Source organism: Typopeltis vanoorti, chromosome 14 (genome assembly GCF_054136105.1).
Source record: "Typopeltis vanoorti isolate ZY-2024b chromosome 14, IOZ_Tvanoo_1.0, whole genome shotgun sequence".
In the NCBI taxonomy this organism is placed as follows: Eukaryota; Metazoa; Arthropoda; class Arachnida; order Uropygi; family Thelyphonidae; genus Typopeltis; species Typopeltis vanoorti.
Window position 1 is genome coordinate 110,308,063 of NC_143562.1, and position 20,234 is coordinate 110,328,296.

Sequence of the window (20,234 nt, forward strand, 5' to 3'; positions counted from 1 at the left end):
ATACCTGTTGGATTTCTCCTTAGGACATGGAATGGTTATTACTAACACAATGTTCCAACATAAAAATGTGCACAAATTCACATGGAGACAAGAGGCAAGGAATAAGAAAAGTCTCATTGATGTTATTTAAGTTTTGTAGATGTGGAAAAGACATATGACAACGTGTCAAGCTATTCAACCCTATTGACACCATACAACACTATAGTTGTATGGTGTCAATGGGGCATTATATGAAGCAATACTTAGTCTTTATTTGAGTTGTAAGTCAGCAGTTAGAATTGAAGGAAGTACAGGAAGATAGTTTAATGTTAAATCTGGTGCCAGACAAGGATGTACATTATCCCCTCTGTTATTCATTATCTATATGGATTAACTATGAAAGAAAGTGGTATTAATCAAAATTGGAAATGCGAATGATGTTTTACTTCTAAATAAATCCAGTACATGTCTGCAAGATTCCCTGACTAAATTGAATAACTGTTGTAATAGATATGGTATAGTCAGCAATAACAAGACAAAGACAATGAAAATAGGCAGAAGCATTGAAAATATCAACTGCACTGTGAATGGAGAACCCATAGATCAAATAAAACATTTCAGCTATTTAGGCACGATTTTCAATGAAGATGGTAAATTAAACATGAAAAGAGACAACAGAATCAACAAAACTGGTATGGTAGAAAGTCAACTGAATAAATTTATATGGAATAAGAGAGAAATTAGTCGGAACACTAAATTAGCTGTATACAAGACAGTGTTCAAACCAATTTTAACTTATGGATCTGAGAACTCAGTTAAAGTCCCGAGAAAGATTAGTGGTGTGAACAGATAACATCAATGGCAATATCATATTAAAAAACAAGGGTATTATGAAAGAACTTGACTTTGTTATGTTCTGTTGAGTCGTTTTCGATTCCCAGTGATTGTATCAACATACATTCTCCATTCAGATCTGTCCCTGGCCATATCTTTCAGAATTTCAGGCACATTCCAGTTGCTTCTTTAACTCCATTCACCCATCTAATTCTTGGTCTTTAACAAGAAACTGTCATTTGCTTGCATAATATGACAATTTTTGCTTGTTGATCATAGCTTTGAGGGAGCAATCTGGCTTTATTCTGTCTATTACTGATTTATTATTTTGCTTTGCAGTCCATGATTCTTAGTAAGCATCTCCAAACCCATAATTAAAATGCATCTATCTTCTTTCTTTCACTTCTTCTTGTGGTCAAACTTTCACATCTATAATGTACCACAGACAATACCATTGCTTTCAGGATTCTAATTTTTCTTGTGAGGCTAATATCTATCTTTAAAGATCTTGCTTAAATTTGTCATTGCTTTCCTTCTTAGTAATCATCTTCTAATTTCTTTAGTACAATACCCATCTTTATCAATTTGGGATCCTAGTAGCTCAAAATTGTTAACTACTTCCATTTTCTTCCCATCTACTTCAAAATCAGTACGTTCACATGTTGCCATAACTTTTGTCTTTCTGAGGTTAAGTTTAAAGCCATATTTAGCACTTTCTTCTTTAACTTTCATAATAAGTTCCTCCAAATCTTTGCATTCTGCTAGCAAGGTGCATATCATCTGAATTGTTAGCATCCAGTTGTGTTAGCAGAGCTAATTTCAGGGTGGTATGGTCACCTAAACAGAATGGGAGAAAAGATTAGCAAAACAAGTGTTCTCTGTCAGGTTGGCAAGAAAAAGACCCAGAAGAAGACCAAGATATAGGGGGATTGATACAGTAAAAAGTGCCTTGGAAGACAGAAATATAATATCTGATAATGTTGGAGTCTTGATATGTAACAGATTAATTTGGAAGAAAATTGTAGATAGGAAGTTAGTAATGATGCAAGTTTTTCATGTAGTAGTACTATCATATCCTGTAAACCCTTAGAGGATACATGTCAGTAATTTGATGATATATATATATATATAAAATGGAAAATTCTGGATATGGCATGAGAGACAATAGAGGAACAAGGTTAACAGAATTTGCAGAAAAAGAAAACCTTTTTCATCCGTTCTAGAATGGGTCGAGTTTCCCCTAACGAGCGACTTACAACAAATTAATGCAGCCGGTTCATCACTTCTCTGTTGCATTCCCTAAGGGCTATATTTGTTACTGTAATCCATGTATGTTCACAGGGCTGGTTTTGCTTGCTTGCGGGACGAAAAACCCTGCTGTCCATGCCTAAGACTGGCTGAATTCGCTAAGTCTGAGAAAGATCCTTAAGCTCCTCACATCGACGATGAGAATCAAACTCATGACACTCCTTTCCAGGCATATGGTTGTGAAGTGCATAGCCACTCGGCTAACAGCGTGAACATAATGAGAATACTGAATATTTATTTTCAAATTGCAGAAAAGATCAGAAACTGAAAAAAAGTCAGATGATTAGTTGCTGCTTATAAAATCTAAGTTTCATACCAAAGGAAAGACTTTTCTTCACATTTTCAGAAGGCTTGGACAAGTCTCAGACTTATGCACAATTCCAGTAAATTTTAGTTTCAGAATATTCTAAAAAGCTATGGAGGGGACAAATCTTTGGAAAGTGTATTCTTGTGTGCAAACTCAGAGCGAATATTTTATATCATATTTTAATGGTAAGATGATTAATTTAGTGCATACTTTTAAGATTCAAGGAGGAGATATTGCATTTATTAAAAAAAATTTTTTTTTTCCAATTTTGTAATTGTCTTAAACCTGATTTGTGAAAGGCTGTACACAAGAAAGATATTATTAATAATACAAAAGCATTGAAATTTTTCTTAAATGAGGATAGCTTAATAGAGAGTTTGAAGGCATCTCTGCCAAACTCTAAAATTCTTGGTAATCCCTTTAAACAAAATAAGTTTTGGAAGCTGTACTCTTGTAGTACAGATTCAGTCAGAAAGCAAGTAGACAGTCTGAGGACCGGATTAGTTAAAGAGATGGATTTAAGGTTAAAATCTTACTGCATTACTTAATTGCAGGAAAAGATTTTGAAGATGATTATTGAATTAAAAGCTGGTCTCCCACAGGAGTCAAATATCTTTGGGATTGGGATCTTGATGGTAGACATTGGACTGAAGTTCCAAGAGCACATTGCAAGTGTTGTTTTTATACCTTTGTACCTTTTACAATAGCAGTAATTGTAAAAGGTATAATAACATGTAGCGATAAGGAGGTGGTGCCTCTATACAAGGCATTAGTAGCACTGCACATGGACTATTGTGCTCAAATTTGATCGCCTAGTTTTCATTTTGTTGTGGGAACAATAGAGAGGTTCCAAAGATGCATGACCAAAGTGATATCAGCATGCTGAGAGTGTTGGTTATGCAGAGCAATTGAGGGAATGTGGATTACAGTTTCATGGATAGGAGGAAAAGAGGTATGATAGAGATGTTCATTTTACTTAAGGGATTTTACCGGATTAATACAGAAAGAGTTATAAAATGAGTGGATGTTAAGATGGGAAGAGGCTATCCCCAGAAATATAAATATGTGGTGAAGAAGGGTATGGGGAGTAGATTTCTTACATGGAGAGTTGTTGTTGAGTGGAGTGCATTGCCAGAGTGCCTTGTGAATGCAGGGAGCGTAAACAATTTCAAAATTCATTATGATACACATGTTGCTGATTGAGTAGGTCTCCCATGATGAGTACCGACTCTGTGGAGGTTAATGTAGTAATACTAACAACATAATAACAACAAATAATAATAACAACAACAACATGTTGTTGTTATTACTACATACATTATATTGATATTATTACTAATAAGAAGGACCCAAAAAGAATAGTTAAACTAGCAAAAGACATAAAACCAAATATGAAAAGACCAGTTGGTAGAGAAAAAAAAAAATTATGGACAGACTGCCTGCATTGAAGTATTGGAGAAACAAGTCAAAGATTAAAGCAAAAAGAAGAAAATAAAACAAGTGAAATATTTCAACTAATTAAGCACAGTTTTTTTAGTGAAGATGACAAATTAAATTTGGAAACAGACAACAGAATAAGGAAAGCTGATCTGATGGGGAGCCAGATGAATAAATATATATATATACATTAAGAGAAAAATTGGTCAAAACACTAAACTAGCAGTATACAAGACAATGTTCAAACCAGTTTGAAATTATGGATTTGAGAGGTTAAAAATAAAACACTTTATCAAAGATTAGAGACATGGATATGAGAGTTCTGAGAAAAAAAATAATGGCAGAATCATATTAAAAATGAAACTATTAGGAAGGAACTAGACATTATTTTACACATTCAAGAATGTTAGCAGGCTAATCTAAGGTAGTATAGTCACTTAAACAGAATGAAAAAAAAAGTTAGCAAAGGCAGGTGTTTGTTGCCAAGATGGCAAATAAACATACCCAGAGAAAGACCAAGGTCTAGGTGGAGTGATTCAGTCAGAAGCACCTTAGAACGAAATGTTATATATAATGTTGAAGTGTTTACAAGTAAAAGACTAATTTGAAGAAAAACTGCTGATAAGTGATTAGTAATAACATAAACTTAATAATGTAGTACCATAATAATAGGCTGTTCATCCCTTGAGACAACATATCAGGAAATTGACGGTGATCACAAGCAGCTTCTCACAAAAACTTATGCTAGAGACACTGCAGCCAAGTGTCTGAGGCTGACATGTGGTTACTATGTACTGTGTGGCTATATGAGGATGACTGAATTTTGACAAGCTTGCTTAAGTGCTTATTTTCAAACATTCTGAGTTATGAAAACTGTAAAAGTTGTGTGAATATTGCTGAACGAAAAAAATTTCATTACCTTTCAATTTGAAATATGCAGAGCTCATTGTTTTTTTAGTACAGTTGACTAACTGAACTAGTGATTGGTTTTGCTATAATGAATTTCATTTGGCATGATGCTGAGGCTATGGGACTTAAAGATGAAACTTTATGGTAGTTTGTTACAGTAAGTGAATTCACAACAGCAATGTTTGCTATAGTTAGCAGTGGCATCGCATCATCATTTCAGTTGGGTGTGCTGTCAAGTTTTCCAAATAATTACATTCATAAACGTCTTTTAAGCTTTTTTTTATGTAATTATTTGTCGATGTAAACTATAAATACATTATTTTCATTTTGCATCGATTTTAATGATCTTTAATTCTTGGAGAAAAAAAAAAGGTATTCAGAATTAATAGTTTTTAGCAGAATTTCATATATTAAAAAATTGACCAGCATATTTTATTAAAAATCAACTAATTAATTAATTAGTCGATTTTTATTTATTAATAATTAATTCTAAATTAAATTATTTCAGTTTTAAAGCAAAGAAAATAAAAAGTTGCTAAGTAGAGTGAATAGCACGATACTATAAATCCTAAACATGAATAAGTGAATTTATGATGGCATAATTAAAAAAAAAAAATAAAACTTATGAGAGAGAGAGTATTGCAAAAATAAATATGGTTTGATGGAGCAGCAAATCATCTCGTAAAATTTGTTGCACGTTATGTATATTTCACTGGTTTGTGTATATTTCACTCTTTTCCAAGAATTTTATTTCATTTACTGAGACTCAGTATATATAACATCCGATCATTATCGGAATTATCCACACTTTCGGGAATCCTAAATTCATTCTTCTTCTTCTTTTTTTTTTTTTTTAGTATCAGTGGTTCTTCTGTCTTATCAATCTCACATATGCAGGTATTTTGTTATAGATCAACATCTTATAATACACAGAATATTTATTTTTTTCAGGAATAGATATTTTTACTGTCTGTTGTTTCCGAAGGCTAGAATAAAAATGTCTCGGTACTTTTAAAAAACTTTGCAACCTCAACAAATGCTATACTGCACAAGGAAAAGAAAAAACAATTAGCATTTTTCTTCTAACATCCACTTTCAAATTTTCAGTTCCAGAAAACATGTGTAACAGCTGTTTGTAATAAAGCCATAGGATATAGTGACAAGTGACAACATTCAGTTGGATTGGTTGACAATAACCAATCACAGCAGCTAGGTGCTGAGTGAGCTCAAAATTTAAGCTCACTTAGTCATGCCTTCTCGGCAGTTTAAAAATAATACAACGCTAAGAATTTGACACACTGCATCCTCTTTACATCTTTTCGAATGGCTCAAAGGTGTATACATTTTGAAAACACACCCGGGCTATTATCACGAATGAGATGCATTGTTTACGAGGGGAAAAGCGCCTTCTTCATGAAACACTAATGCTTTATTATCCTCTTGAAGAGGACAATGAAGCATTAGTACAGTACATTGTTCCATTTTAGGAATCGCACAAAGCCTGCAAACAACTGGGTGAGTATTTAACGGGAATAAATGCAAAAATATAATATCGGTGATACTTATATTTTGTGGATGAGCACCGCACACCTAGCATACCCGGAATATTCGCCCCTGATAGTGAGAGACATGACTATATACCTGAATAATGTTGGATAATGACTCTGCAAAAATTAGTGGGATGAGGATATTAATTCCCTATTAAATTAGTCACAGATAATAGAAAATCACAGATTTTTTTTTAGTGTGTATATATATATATATATAAATAAAAGTTTGTAAGTTGGACTTCAAAGCTACAAAGGGAAGGGCCATGCAAACTTTGCCAACCTAGTTGGTCGAGTGGTTAGTGTATCTGCTCTCCCACTTCTAGCAGAAGGTTTCACACCAAAAACCCTATGAGGTATGGGAGTGACCATAAAGCATCCAGTAAAGTCATGTGAATAACTATGCAAACTGTGACTGCAGGCCTCAGAAAGGTACTTTTATTTTCAGCCTATAGGAAAAATGCAAGATTACAATTTTAGCACAGTGGCTTATATTTTCTTTTGTATCCCCAATACATATTCTGAGGTGTGTACTCATATTTTAAATGATGAGAGAAAGCAACAGAAAACACTGTTTCAAAGAAATAATGTTTCTAGGTTAGCTCTTGCAGTTCGTTTAGAATACTAATGTTTCATAACACTTAAGTACTAACAAATACCGATATATTATTTCATGTTCTGATATTAAAATCTTTGTCTGCTTGATAATAATGATTTGCAAAGACATGCTGCATTTCAACTACACAGAGATACTGACATAATAGTACAAGTAAGATAAATTTCTCCATCTAAATGGAAAATGAATTAATTTTAACCATCAGATAATAGGCTAGAAATAGGATTAAATGCTATAAAGAATTCTTCACATAAGTTCTGTATTATCCTACTACCCCCTGGAGTGGTTGGTTTCTAAATGCTTGATTATGGCTTGGCTTGTAATCTTCACCATAGGTATTCATTAACATGCTTTTATTTAAATCTGTTGATAAAATTAAGTGTAACAATTCTCAATCTTACCTATTCTAGCAAATTTCCAAAATATTCCAAGTATCCTGAAAGAAGCAATACAAGAGCAAAAAATCACAAAATATATTTTGAATAATCAACAAAAAACAAAATGTAAAAATAACAATGCCAGTGTTTCCTTTACATTAAATGTAGAATACATAAGACTATTCAATTGCAACTCAACAACGAAATTCTGAAACAAAGATGAAAGCTCAGCATGATCCTCATTCCTAATGTGTAAACTATCCATCAGGCATGACTAGATCATGTCATGAAGACATACTTTTAATATCATATAATATAAACTTAAATGGTTAAATATATTTTCACAAAATCCTGTCATTCATTTTCATTTCACAAAGGGAGCATGCAGATCTCTTTTAGTTCTAACTTTTGAAAGTAGGCCAGCCCAGTTGGTGAGTGGTTAGTGTACCTGGCAGCACAGGCATGGATATTTGTAATTGTTTTTAGGAGAAAGATGAATTTCATCACCTGGTGTGAGACCACTCTCCTGCTTATTAGATGCCTGAAGTATAATAAATTTAGTTTAATCCTTTATCCAAGTGTGAGCAAACAAAGTTTGCTCCTGAAAATATCTTCAGGACTGGGGTAAGGTGGTACAACACCAGAGCAACTCGTTGCAAAGGTGGAGCAAGCTAACAACACTCCTATCTCAGTATCTTCCATAATGCAATACACATCTCCTTGCGGATATGTCTAATGTTATGCATTAAAGGAAGGGCCACTACCCAGACTAGTTTCGCTCTTTATTGAGGTCTCTTCAGTGGGAGCCAGGCCCAAGTGGAGATACCAGGCAGAAGCATTAGCAGGTCATCTCCACCTATAGGAGTTGCCAAATGGTGTGTCACCCTTTTTTTAATAAATTACTCTGGATTTAGAGAAAGATGTTGAAAGTTTATTTTTCATTTGGTTAGAGTATAATAAATTTAGTTTAATCCTTTATCCAAGTGTGAGCAAACAAAGTTTGCACCTGAAAGTATCTTCGGGACTGGGGTAAGGTGGTACCAGTCCTGAAGATACTTTCAGGCGCAAACTTTGTTTGCTCACACTTGGATATAGGATTAAACTAAATTTATTATACTCTAACCAATTGAAAAATAAACTTTCAATGCCTGAATTAGTTGGAAAAAGTTCCATGGTTGATCTCTAAAGCAGGGTTTCTGGATTATGTAAAAAAAAAAAGTACACACAGCCCACTCATGATGCTAATGTATGGGTTTACCTTTCATGGGTGACCTACATAAAAAAAAAAAATAATAATAATAAATAAATAAAATAAAACAAAACAAAATGGGGGGAACTGATTTCCATCCTTAGTCATCACTAGGTAGTCAAATTCACTTCTCTGACTTACCCAACAAGGGCATTACAGACAACTATTGCCATCATATTCCTAACCAATAAAGAACAAGTTGGTCTGCTTTTCTAAGTTATAATATTCTGCATTGCAAGGTTAAAATTTCATTGGGGAAAATGCTTAAATTTTCATAAAGGATCTAAATACTGAATTTTAAAGAAATCAACAGCCGCCAATGAAGGAATAAGTACATGAGTACAGATGGACAGATGGATAACCAAAAAGGAAATTTGCTAGGCATTTTGTGAATCACAGAAAAAAGCCAAGTATTGATAAAATTAGGTCAGCAGCAATTTAAATGCACTGTTGCTGTTTTACTGAAATTTTATGATTAAGATAGTCATGTCATCCTTATGGATGACACAGCCACATTTCAAGTACAATCAACCTTCATAAAATTTGGCAAGTTATGTTCTACCAACAATACTTTACTCATATTCTTTTACAAGAAATTTTTAGTAGACATCACCAATAGATATATATATATATAAAAAAAATATATATATATATATATATATATATATTTTTTTTTTTTTTTTTTTCTGTTGATAAACGTAACATTTCCTGTGATTATTTGAATTATGATATAATTTGGATTCAATGGATAATTTCTTTTCTAGTGCACCACTTTACATTTTTTTCTCTTAGTCAGTTCAAACTTATTAAATGAGCAACCTGAGAAAGGACTATATTCCAAGTTTGGTCAAAATCAACAGAAGAGTTTGATCTCATATCAAATTTGATTGAAATTATGTGAATGGTGTAAAATAAAAGATATCTGCAAGGAGATTAAGATAAAGAAAAGAATTATGCTTCTGACCGTTTAAGTTCTCATCATCAAATTCCTGCCATGTACCCTCAAGGGGTGTACAGGATATGATAGTACTACATGAAAAAAATTACATCGTTACTAACTTCCTATCTACAATTTTCCTCCAAATCAGTCTGTTACTTGTCAAGACTCCAACATTATCAGATCTTATATTTCTATCGTCTAAGGCACTTTGTACCATATCAATCCATCTATATCTTGGTCTTCCTCTGGGTCGTTTTGCTGCCAACCTAGCAGAGAACACTTGTTTTGCTAATCTTTCTTCGCCCATTCTGTTTAAGTGACCATACCACCTGAGATTAGCTCTGCTAACGCATTCCTGGATGCTGACAATGTCAAGTTCTTTCCTAATATCCTCATTTTTAATATGATATTGCGATTGATGACATCCGTTCACGCCTATAATCTTTCTTAGGATTCTCATATCTGCAGTCTCTAGTCTTTGGTCAAGTGTTTTACTTCTGACACAGCTCTCAGATCCATAAGTTAAAACTGGTTTGAACACTGTCTTGTATACAGCTAATTTAGTGTTCTGACTAATTTCTCTCTTATTCCATATGAATTTATTCAATTGACTTCCCACCATACCAGCTTTGCTGATTCTGTTGTCTATTTCTATATTTAATTTACCATCTTCAGTAAAAAGCATGCCTAAGTAGCTGAAATGTTTTACTTGTTCTATAGGTTCTCCATTCACAATGCAGTTGACATTTTCAATGATTCTGCCTATTTTCATTGTCTTTGTCTTTTTATTACTGACCTTCATACCATATCTATTACAACAGTTATTTAATTTAGTCAGAGAATCTTGCAGACTTGTAGCGGATTTATTTAGAAGTATAACATAATCCGCATAAAGCAAAGAGCTAACATTAACATCTCCAATTTTGATATCATGTTTAATACCACTTTCCTTCATAATGTGATCCATATAGATAATGAATAACAGAGGGGATAATGTACATCCTTGTCTCACACCAGATTTAACATTAAAACATCTTCCTGTACTTCCTTCAATTCTAACTGCTGACTTACAACTCAAATAAAGACTAAGTATTGCTTGATATAATGCCCCATTGACACCATATAACTGTAGCATATTGAATAGCTTCTCTCTTGGCACCTTGTCATATGCCTTTTCCAAATCGACAAAACTTAAATACAGATCTTTGTTATATTCCCATGCTTTCTCAACTATTTGTCGTAAAGTGAAGATCTGATCCTGACAGCCTCTATTTGGCCTGAATCCAGCTTGTTCTTCACCAAGTTTCTCTTCCACAATTCTTCTCAACCATTTCTCAAGTATACTTGCATAGATCTTGCCAGGAACACTCAGTAGGAAAATACCTCTTCTCACATTCAGTTTTAGTTCCATTTTTATATATGGGTACTGTTAGAGCTCTACTCCAATCATCAGGAATTCGTCCCTCTGTCCAGGCTTTCTGAACTATGAAGTGCAGCCACTGAAGACTTTTATACCAGTATACTTCAGCATTTCTGGTTGAATATCATCTACTCCTGCTGCCTTTTCACATTTCAAGCCTCTGATGGCTTTTTCTACTTCAAGTATGGATATGTATTTCTGACTGTATGCCTGTTGAGTGTTTTTTTTTACCACTGTGCTATCACTGCTTGTTTTATTTAGCAATTTTTCAAAGTAATTACTCCATACTTCAAGGATATTTTTTTCTCCTTTTTTCATGTCACCTTTATCATCTCATCTCTAACTCCTTTTACAGCACTCTTTCCTCCATTTCTGAGCTTCTTCAACAACCTCCAGAATATCTTGCCACCTTCTTCATATTTATTTTCTATGTTCTTAAAGTCTCCCATGACTTCTGTTTAGCTAGTTTTACACAGTGCTTTTTTAGCTTTCTTACATTTTTTTCTGTATTCGCTAATAACACAAGCTGACTTATTTTCCAGCAACTTTTGATATGCTTTCTTCTTTTACTTCACTGCCTCTTTAACTTCCAGTGTCCACCATGGGAGTTCTGATTGTTCTATCCTTGCAGACAACTTCACCACATGCCTCTCTGGCTGAATCAATCAATGTTTTCTTCAGGGCTTGCCAGTGACTCTCCATGGTTTCGTTCGCGTTCTCAAACGCTTTCATTTTTTCTTGAATAATGTTTGTGTAATTTAGTCCACAGTTCACATCTGAGAGCTGCTCAACTTTTATTCATTTTAAAACTTTCTTACATGTTCTTTTCAATATGAAATTCAATTTTATCCTGCTCAAGACTAAATAGTGATCACTTCCAATTTCAAATCCTCTGTACGCTCTGGTGTCCTGCACCAGGGAGAAAACATCACTATCAACAATAACGTAGTCAGTGAGACTTTTCTTATTCCTTGCCTCTTCTCTCCATGTGAATTTGTGCACATTTTTATGTTGGAACATGGTGTTAGTAATAACCAGTCCATGTCCTGAGCAGAAATCCAACAGATATTTGCCATTATTATTAGCTTTGCTCTTTTTCTCCAAATTTTCCCAAAACATTTTTGTATGTGTCACAATCACTTCCTACTCTGCTATTTAGATCCCCAACAAGGACCAACTTTTCCTTTTTCATTGTGTCAGTTGCTTCATTGTGTCAGCAACAAAATTTCCTTTTTCATTGTGTCAGCAACAAAAAATTCCTCCACTTCTACCTTAGTAGAACCTTCTGTGGGACCATAGCCACAAATAAGTCCCATTGTCCAATTCCGCATTCTGATATTTGCCCACATCATTTTAATTTTCTTGAATGGCAGGCGACTGCCTGCCATTCAAGAAAATTAGCCTCGTATTTTGTGTTGAATACTATGGCTACTCCTTCTTTTCCTTGATTGTCATTGCCTGAATATAACATTTTGTATTTATTGCTCAGAAAGATCTCACCAGTTTTGTCTTTTTTGTTTCAGTCACCCCTATTATGTCAATCTAGTACTTATCCAATTCCTCAGCTAGCTCCATTTCTTTGCCATTCAGGCTTCTTATGTTGATAGTACTGATCTTTAACTCTACTGATGTTGAGTTGGGGTGTGCTTTCAGATTTGTTCCAGTAGCTGACTTTTCGATGTTCGCCCTGGTTCCCTGGTGAAAACAATGAGGGCCTTGTTTAACTGGGCGGCGCCCCCAGCCGGCATGAAATTTTGTCATGTTGTACCATCATTTTCTATATTGGTTTAAGCCAATAAGAATACAATTTGGTTGGCTAAATCCCAAGTTGCCAGCCCATTCTCGTTCGTTCAGTATCCAGGTAGATACCTAACTGGGTGCACCACGAGAAGGTGAGGAATGGACATTAGGCCAGAAGCTCTGGTTGGTTCTCTGCATTCCTTCAAAGGCTATGTGGAGGTCTCCTCTCGGTTACACAGCTTTGACCCTTAAGCACCCCTATTTAGATATTCAGATTCAGAGCAATTCAGATATCTAACTTTATTATTTATAACAAAAAACTGTTTCATATAAGTACTCATCCAGTTAGACCCTTGCTATATACATACGCTGAAAAGGCAAATGAACAACTTCTGCTATGTACATGTCTCAAAAGAATAGTGTAAAGAAATCCAATTTTTTATATTTACTAGTGGCAAGGATGCAGCTGTTTTTCGAACAGCAGAAGTTGGATGTGACTTGGAACCTATAGAAGTCTGACAAGAAAAGAATAACTGCTTTTGAGTTCTGGTGTTACAGAAGACTGGTGAGGATATCATATACTGCAGTCAAATGGATGAGTACGATAAAGGATCAGTTGAACTTTAAGATTACTTAAGGATATTGATAAGAAAGCTGAAATACTTTGGACATGTTGAAAGGATGGAAGGAAGACTTCTCAAAACAGTAACAGAAGGTAAAGTTCCTGCAAAAAGACAAAGGGGTAAACTCTCAATGTATAGTGTGTCTGGAGTTATTGATCTTCAGAGAGTTGAAGCTTCCAGAAAAGCATACAACAGGACCATCTTACAAGGACTGGTGTGGCACATCACTAAGGAACAGAGTGACCATGTGGCGTCTAATGAATAATGGATAGTGGAAAGAAAACCTTAAATAACTGACAAAGATCAGTTTGCTGTCCAATAATAACAACAGATGCAAGAAAAACTTACAGGTATTACAATATTTCCATATTAGAAATGCTCAACTCTAGACTGTACTTAACCTGAAAACCTGGATGAATTTCATCTGGCGTAAGACCACCACCACCCTACTTATTGGAAGCATGAAATAGCTTTAACATGCCTCTCTGACTGAATCAACCAATATTTTCTTCAGGATCTCCAACTTCAGATTCTTGTTGTCAAACCCTTTTTTCTTTTCTTTTTTTTTAATACTTGTGTATTTGAGTCTATACATCCTCTGTGAAAGCTCCTTGACTCTGATTATTTTTAAAACTTATACACTTCTGTTTTCAATATGTCCTCATCATAACTAAGTGGTGATCACTTCCTATTTCAAATTCTCTGTGTACTAAACCAATGTGAAGATTTGCTATTAACATTAACACAGTCAAAGAGACTTCTTATTTCTTGTGTCTTTTTTCAATGTGAATTTGTGCAACATTTTTAAGTTGGAACATGGTGTTAGTAAAGACTAGTCTAGTGAACAGAAATCCAGCAGGTACTTACTGTTACCATCAGTTTTGCTCTTTTCTCCAAATTTTCCAAAACATTTCTATATGTCTGGTAATCTCCATTCCTCCTTATTCGAGAAAACATGTAGTACTCAGAGGAATGAAGCCTCATGATCTTCCACAACTAATGACTTAAATACTGATCTCCTCACCATTCTCAAAGGAGAGAAAACAACATAGTGAATTTCAATCCATTAAAGTATTACTTGCAAGAAAGATCCTACCTCATTCCCACTTACTTTTGAGAATCCAATATCCTTTCAAGATCAGTTTTCCCTTCTAGGCTGAATGCATCAGGATTAGCAGGATGAGAGAAACATATTACGTGAACAGGCTCCTCGGCTTCTAAAAAACTTGAGTGTTCTTTTTTGTTCTAAACATTATCTCTCTCCTGTACAATACTTAACAATTTATAAGATGCAAGATCCGACTAAACTTAGAACATTGTTCTAAGTTTAGTCGGATCTTGCATCTTATAAAGTCGGACCACAATGGTACTACTAAACCTCCTTAAGAACTGTTGATTATTATCATGATATATATACAGAAGAGGACGGTCACTTTCACATAGGTCCTATAGGTACTTTCATGGACTGTGCTCCACTGAACTCACTATGCAGAGCTTTCTCCTAAACATGTAAGAACTAGAGCAGCAATTGATCAACACCCATATGCTGACCTACTTCAAACATACCAAATGAACTAACTTAGCTTTCTTCATTTCATCCACCTCTGTTCTTTGGAACATTCTCCCCATACTGTTTTTCCAAATGAATACAATCCCCCAACTTTTTGAGAAATGGGAGACTTCTTTCTCCTTAATCACTCACTTACTCATGGCCATGTTGTGTTATAGGTCTTGTGATCTCTCATGTGTGGGAGTCATATAATTTTCTACTTTGATTTTAGATCTCCAACAAGACTAACTTTTTTTTTTTTTTTTTTTCACCAGCTGCCTTTTCTAATGCTTGAAAAATTCTTTCACTTCTTTAGTATAATTTTTAGTCCATTTTCCCATTTGTCCATATCACTTTACTTGATATTGCCTGCCATTCAAGATTATCCTCATACTTTGTATCACATACTATAGTTACCCCTTTTCCCTGATTATTATTGCCTGAATGCATTTGTTGCTTAGAAAAACTCACTTGTTTTTGTATTCTTTGCTTCAGTAACACTAATAACTTCATTTTGGTACTTATCCAATTCTTCTGCTAGTTCCATTTCTGTTCTATCAATGTTTCTTTTGTTGACAGTACCAATCTTGAACCCTGCCGAAGCTGAGTTGAAGTTTGTTCCAGTACCTAACTTTTCACTGTTTGCAAACAATTTTATGATGCACCTGCCATTATAATGGCAGGTGCATCATAAAAAAAGTAAAGTTTTGCATAATGGTTAATTTGACTTAGTCAAAAATTACTGGCATTAGTAAGAATTCATTGGCAGATGATGATATAGAAATATAAAGGGTACTGATGTTTTCTGACAGTGAAAACAGGGTTGTTGGTAGTGGTAATAGACTATGATGATAACGGAAGCACAACCAACAAGAGTAGACGTTCAGTAGAAACAGATTTGTGGAAGGCAGTGCGCATTTGAGCTTAGTAGTGTGAATAGAAGCCAAAAGGACAAAATGCACAGTCAATTAGAGGCGAACAGGTAGCTTGCTGGCTGCATAGGTAAATTTGCTATGGTGCCACATGAGTAATTTTGCTTTAGCATTCCATAATGCAAACTAAGGCACTGATGATATGATACTCCATGCACAAACTTTGTTTGCTCACACTTGGATAAAGGATTAAGCCAAGAACATAACTTCTTCACATCTTTAATTTAAAGAAATCCAATGTTGGAGAAATGTATTTTCTGTAAGTGAACTCTCATTCAGTGCATAAAAGTAATTACTAAAGAAAGAGCCATATAGCTTCGTTTCAGCAATAAAAATTATATATAAAAAAGTGGACATTAAAGATTAGCGGTCATGTTAAAGCACAACTCTGATGCCAAGAATCATATTCTCGTAAGCTCTCAGGTCAAATTTATGAACCTTTCAGTTTCTACAAACATTCAGCTTTGAAATAATGTTGGATCTTTCATAATCACTTTTTCTACGTAATTTACATTGCCAAGTTGAAGCTGTATGGCTCATTCTTTAGTAACGACTCTTACGCAATGACTGAGAATTCACTTATGAAAAATCCAATTTCTTTGACATTGGATTTCTTTAGTAATGAATGAGAGTTTCTGCTCTCTGAAGAGAACCAACCGGTTCAAAACAGCTGTCAGGCCAATGAAACCTTTATAAAAGGCAAACATACAGATGCATGGGCAGTGGTCATGTTCTTCTTTTAAGTAGTGCAAACTAAGGCAACTTTTGAGGATTGTATTCTCAAAACTCTCAGGTCAAATTTACGAAACTTTCATAGTTGCTACAAACATTTGGCTTTGAAATGATGTTAGATCTTTAATATTCACTTTTTCTATGTAATGAAAAGAGATAACAGAATAAGTAAACATGGTGTAGTTGGTAGTTAATTTAATACAGTACATATATATGGAACATGAAAGAAGTCAATAAAAATATCCAGTTAGCAGTTTGCAAAATATTATTATCATTGCATCGACTTCCATGGAGCAAGCACTCGTCATGGGAGGTTTGTTCAACCAACAACACATTTATCATATTGAATCTTAAAATTAATAACGCTCCTGACATTCATACTATGTCAATGTGTTCCACTCACCCTTCTAAACCTTGGCCCACATAATGAAAGGGATTTTCAATATACAGCCTCTTCCTGTCAAGTCAACAACACCATCCCATGGGTGGCCTGTTTCCACAAAACCGACTCTGGTACATGCAACTAGGATATCTTCTTAGTTGAAAAAATGCCAACTACAGTAGATCGCTAAGTGGTAAATGATCTTCAGCACTTAGTGAAACACCGCCACACTGCTTATTGAGAGCCTGAAGTGGCAAAGGCTATGTTTAGTCTCCAGAGTAAGGGTTCTAGCCACTATTCTCCCCCCCCCTCTTCTCCACAAAGTATGAGTGATATCCTTCATGCCTAACATACTTAGAAACCAAGATCCTCCTCCTCCATTTAAAGGGGTGAACAGTGAACACAAGCAGGCTGCCAGATGGTCTACGATCCTGAACTGGTCGGTAAGGAATCAGGAGGCTTCATGATTCCTTACCGACCAGTTCAGGATCGACCTGATGCATAATCCTGCTGTCACATGCAGTGAGGTCGTGCCTGCTGAGGGAGTCCAAGTAGTGGTATGCAGGAGTCACTGCTGAGGCCACAGAATGACAAGGAGACTGGCCACTTTCTATATGGTGGTATGTTTACGAGTTTATCTCATCCCACTGCATGTCCTCACTCTTTCCTTTCATTGAATAATAAACCAAAAATGAAACAGATAAACAATGATGGTGTCGTGACGTTGTTCTCTTCATGTTCGAATCCGCCATCTTGTTTAAGTTAGCAGTCTCCTCATTCATTCTGGCCGAAGGATTTGTTTTCTACCTGGGATTCCCGCAAGATTCGAATTTTTGTGAACGGTGCAATAAAAAGGAATTCAGGCAAACACAATAATTAGATTAACAAAATGAAATATTTAATATAAGCTATATAACACATACATAAATCTTACTTCTAATTTTAAACAATAGAAACAAGTTAAACATTAGGTCAATTCAATCACATTAGCTCAATCTCCCAAACCTTCACATACACTTTCTCAGTTTCTGAGCCACGAAGTTCCTACACTTAATTAAACATAATAGAACTTCCTATCTAATCAGTTTCCACACATTTCTCAGCCATGCTATAAGTTCAAAAATATCGCAGGCACTAATAGCTGTAAATATCTCTCAAGCAATTCTTATCTTCAACTCTCAATCACGAAGAATTTCCACAGTTAAACGTAGCGTAATTAACACTTAATTCTTCATGCAGTGAAATAATACAATATGATAGTCCTTACCAGAAATAGTTCCTAGTACATCAATTACGTTGTGAGCATACTTTTAAAATAATTTTTATTTCACTTAAGGACACATCTATAAGACTTATCCACAGTTATAATTAAAACACTATTAATCGCGCTTCAGAACTCTAGACATCAACAAGGATAGTTACTTTAACTATCCTTGTTACCACTAATCAACCAATTAAAACACTGTGCGGTTCTCTTTAGGGCGAGTTAGATATAAGTCGCAATTCTAGACCAACTGGGTTTATTCAGAATTCTTCACTGAACGTCCAGCATTTTATATTATCCCATTACGGCATTAATTTCCTTTTATTATTACTGCTGATTTCACCTTCAGCTAACTTTAAGATTCACTTCGTCTTTGCTCGCTTACAAATATTATCCTTTTTAACTTCTGCCCTTAAGAACCTTTCATTTACTTCTACTTCTCTAGTTTATACCCTTGCTTCCGTTCACTTCAAAATTTCCCCTCTCAACTCTCTTCTTGTTACTTTATATCTTTTTATTATTCTTTCTCCAGCTCACGCTCTGTTCCACTCGCGCTCGTTTATTTCATGCATTTCCATGACAACAAATAAATGTAAACATTTTCGCTAATGTTACATAAGGCTATACCACTACATTGAGTTAATAAAAACACAATAAATAGAATATTAGAGCTACTTATTCAACTCTTTCATTTCGTATACAGATAACTATAATAATATTCACGTTACAATATATATAAGTTATAATAAATTATACACATATTATTGTTTAATAAATTAATAGCTGATTAATATATAATATATACAAGTCATGATTAATATATAATAAGCAATGCTAAATGTGAATAAAAAAAAACAAAATACACAACATAGTTTCATTCACAATTTAACAATGGCAACAATGCAATCAAAATAAATCTTCCTTGACAACCTACAAAAAAAAAAAAAGCCCTTTTTCACATCCACTTTACAAACATCCACAGCAAATTCCAACATAAATTCATCACTACTTAGATTTCCAAATCAGACCACTTTCTCTTGAGAGAAATGCAAACTGCAGATATATTAATTACAACTCATCTTCAATGCCCAAATTATATTCTACATGACTCATTTCACCACAAAAAGGGTGACAAAAGCCTACTATCCAACCTATTAACCAATTGCTATCATATCAGCCTTCTCCAACATTATTGAGAAAGTTATCAATAGTCAACTTCTATACTACCTAGAAGCTTACCAGTTAATCAGCAACCACGTACGGATTCTGCCAATCGAGATCCACAGATCTTTTTTTACCCCTACATCACCAACCACAGGACACATGCCATGGAAAGGTTTGGAGAAACGTGTACCTTGACATTTCCAGGGCTTTCGATCATGTTTGGTATCAAGGCCTGCTTTGCAAGCTACCCTCCTTTGGTCTACCTGTCAATGTATGTAACTGGATAGCCAGCTTTCTCTTTCATCATTCTTTGTTTGAGCTTTACCACTAATGCAGGAGTGCATCAGGACTCTGTTCTATCACCTACCCTCTTTCCTTTATACATGAATGACCTACTCCCAATCACTACAAATCTTATCCATAGCTTTGCCAATGATAACACTATAAATCCATCTTACTGATTTGAAAACCCATGTAGCTCCCTGACATCCCTTATATTAAGATCATCTGCAACCAGCTCCTTAAATACTGATCTCCATACCATCCTTCAGTGGAGCAAAGATAACCTGGTCACCTTTAGTGCTACCAAAACACAATTCTGCCTTACCTTGCAAAAGGAATCTCATAAGTAACACACACCACCACCACCAGAGAGGATGAATATTTCTCCTGCGGCAGACATTTACCTCCAGCCTCATCAAATTCCTGACATGTACCCTCAAGGGGTGTACAGGATATGATAGTGCTACATGAAAAATTTACATCATTACTAACTTCCTATCTCCAATTTTCCTCCAAATCAGTCTGTTAAATGTCAAGACTCAAATATCATCAGGTCTTATATTTCTGTCTTATTTCTGTCTTCTAAGGCACTTTTTACTGTATCAATCCACCTATAGTTCTTTCCTAATATCCTCGTTTTCAA

The 20,234-nt window shown here is 34.8% G+C and overlaps 1 protein-coding gene across 1 annotated transcript in view; it reads right to left on the minus strand.

Moving 5' to 3' along the window:
- The window catches only part of ksh (transmembrane protein 167A-like protein ksh), a 59,729-nt gene that overhangs the window by 24,644 nt on the left and 14,851 nt on the right, over positions 1-20,234 (minus strand). The window contains exon 3 of the mRNA XM_090403910.1: positions 7,339-7,373. Coding sequence (XP_090260036.1) covers positions 7,339-7,373 — 35 coding nt within the window. The remainder of the gene's footprint in view (positions 1-7,338; positions 7,374-20,234) is intronic.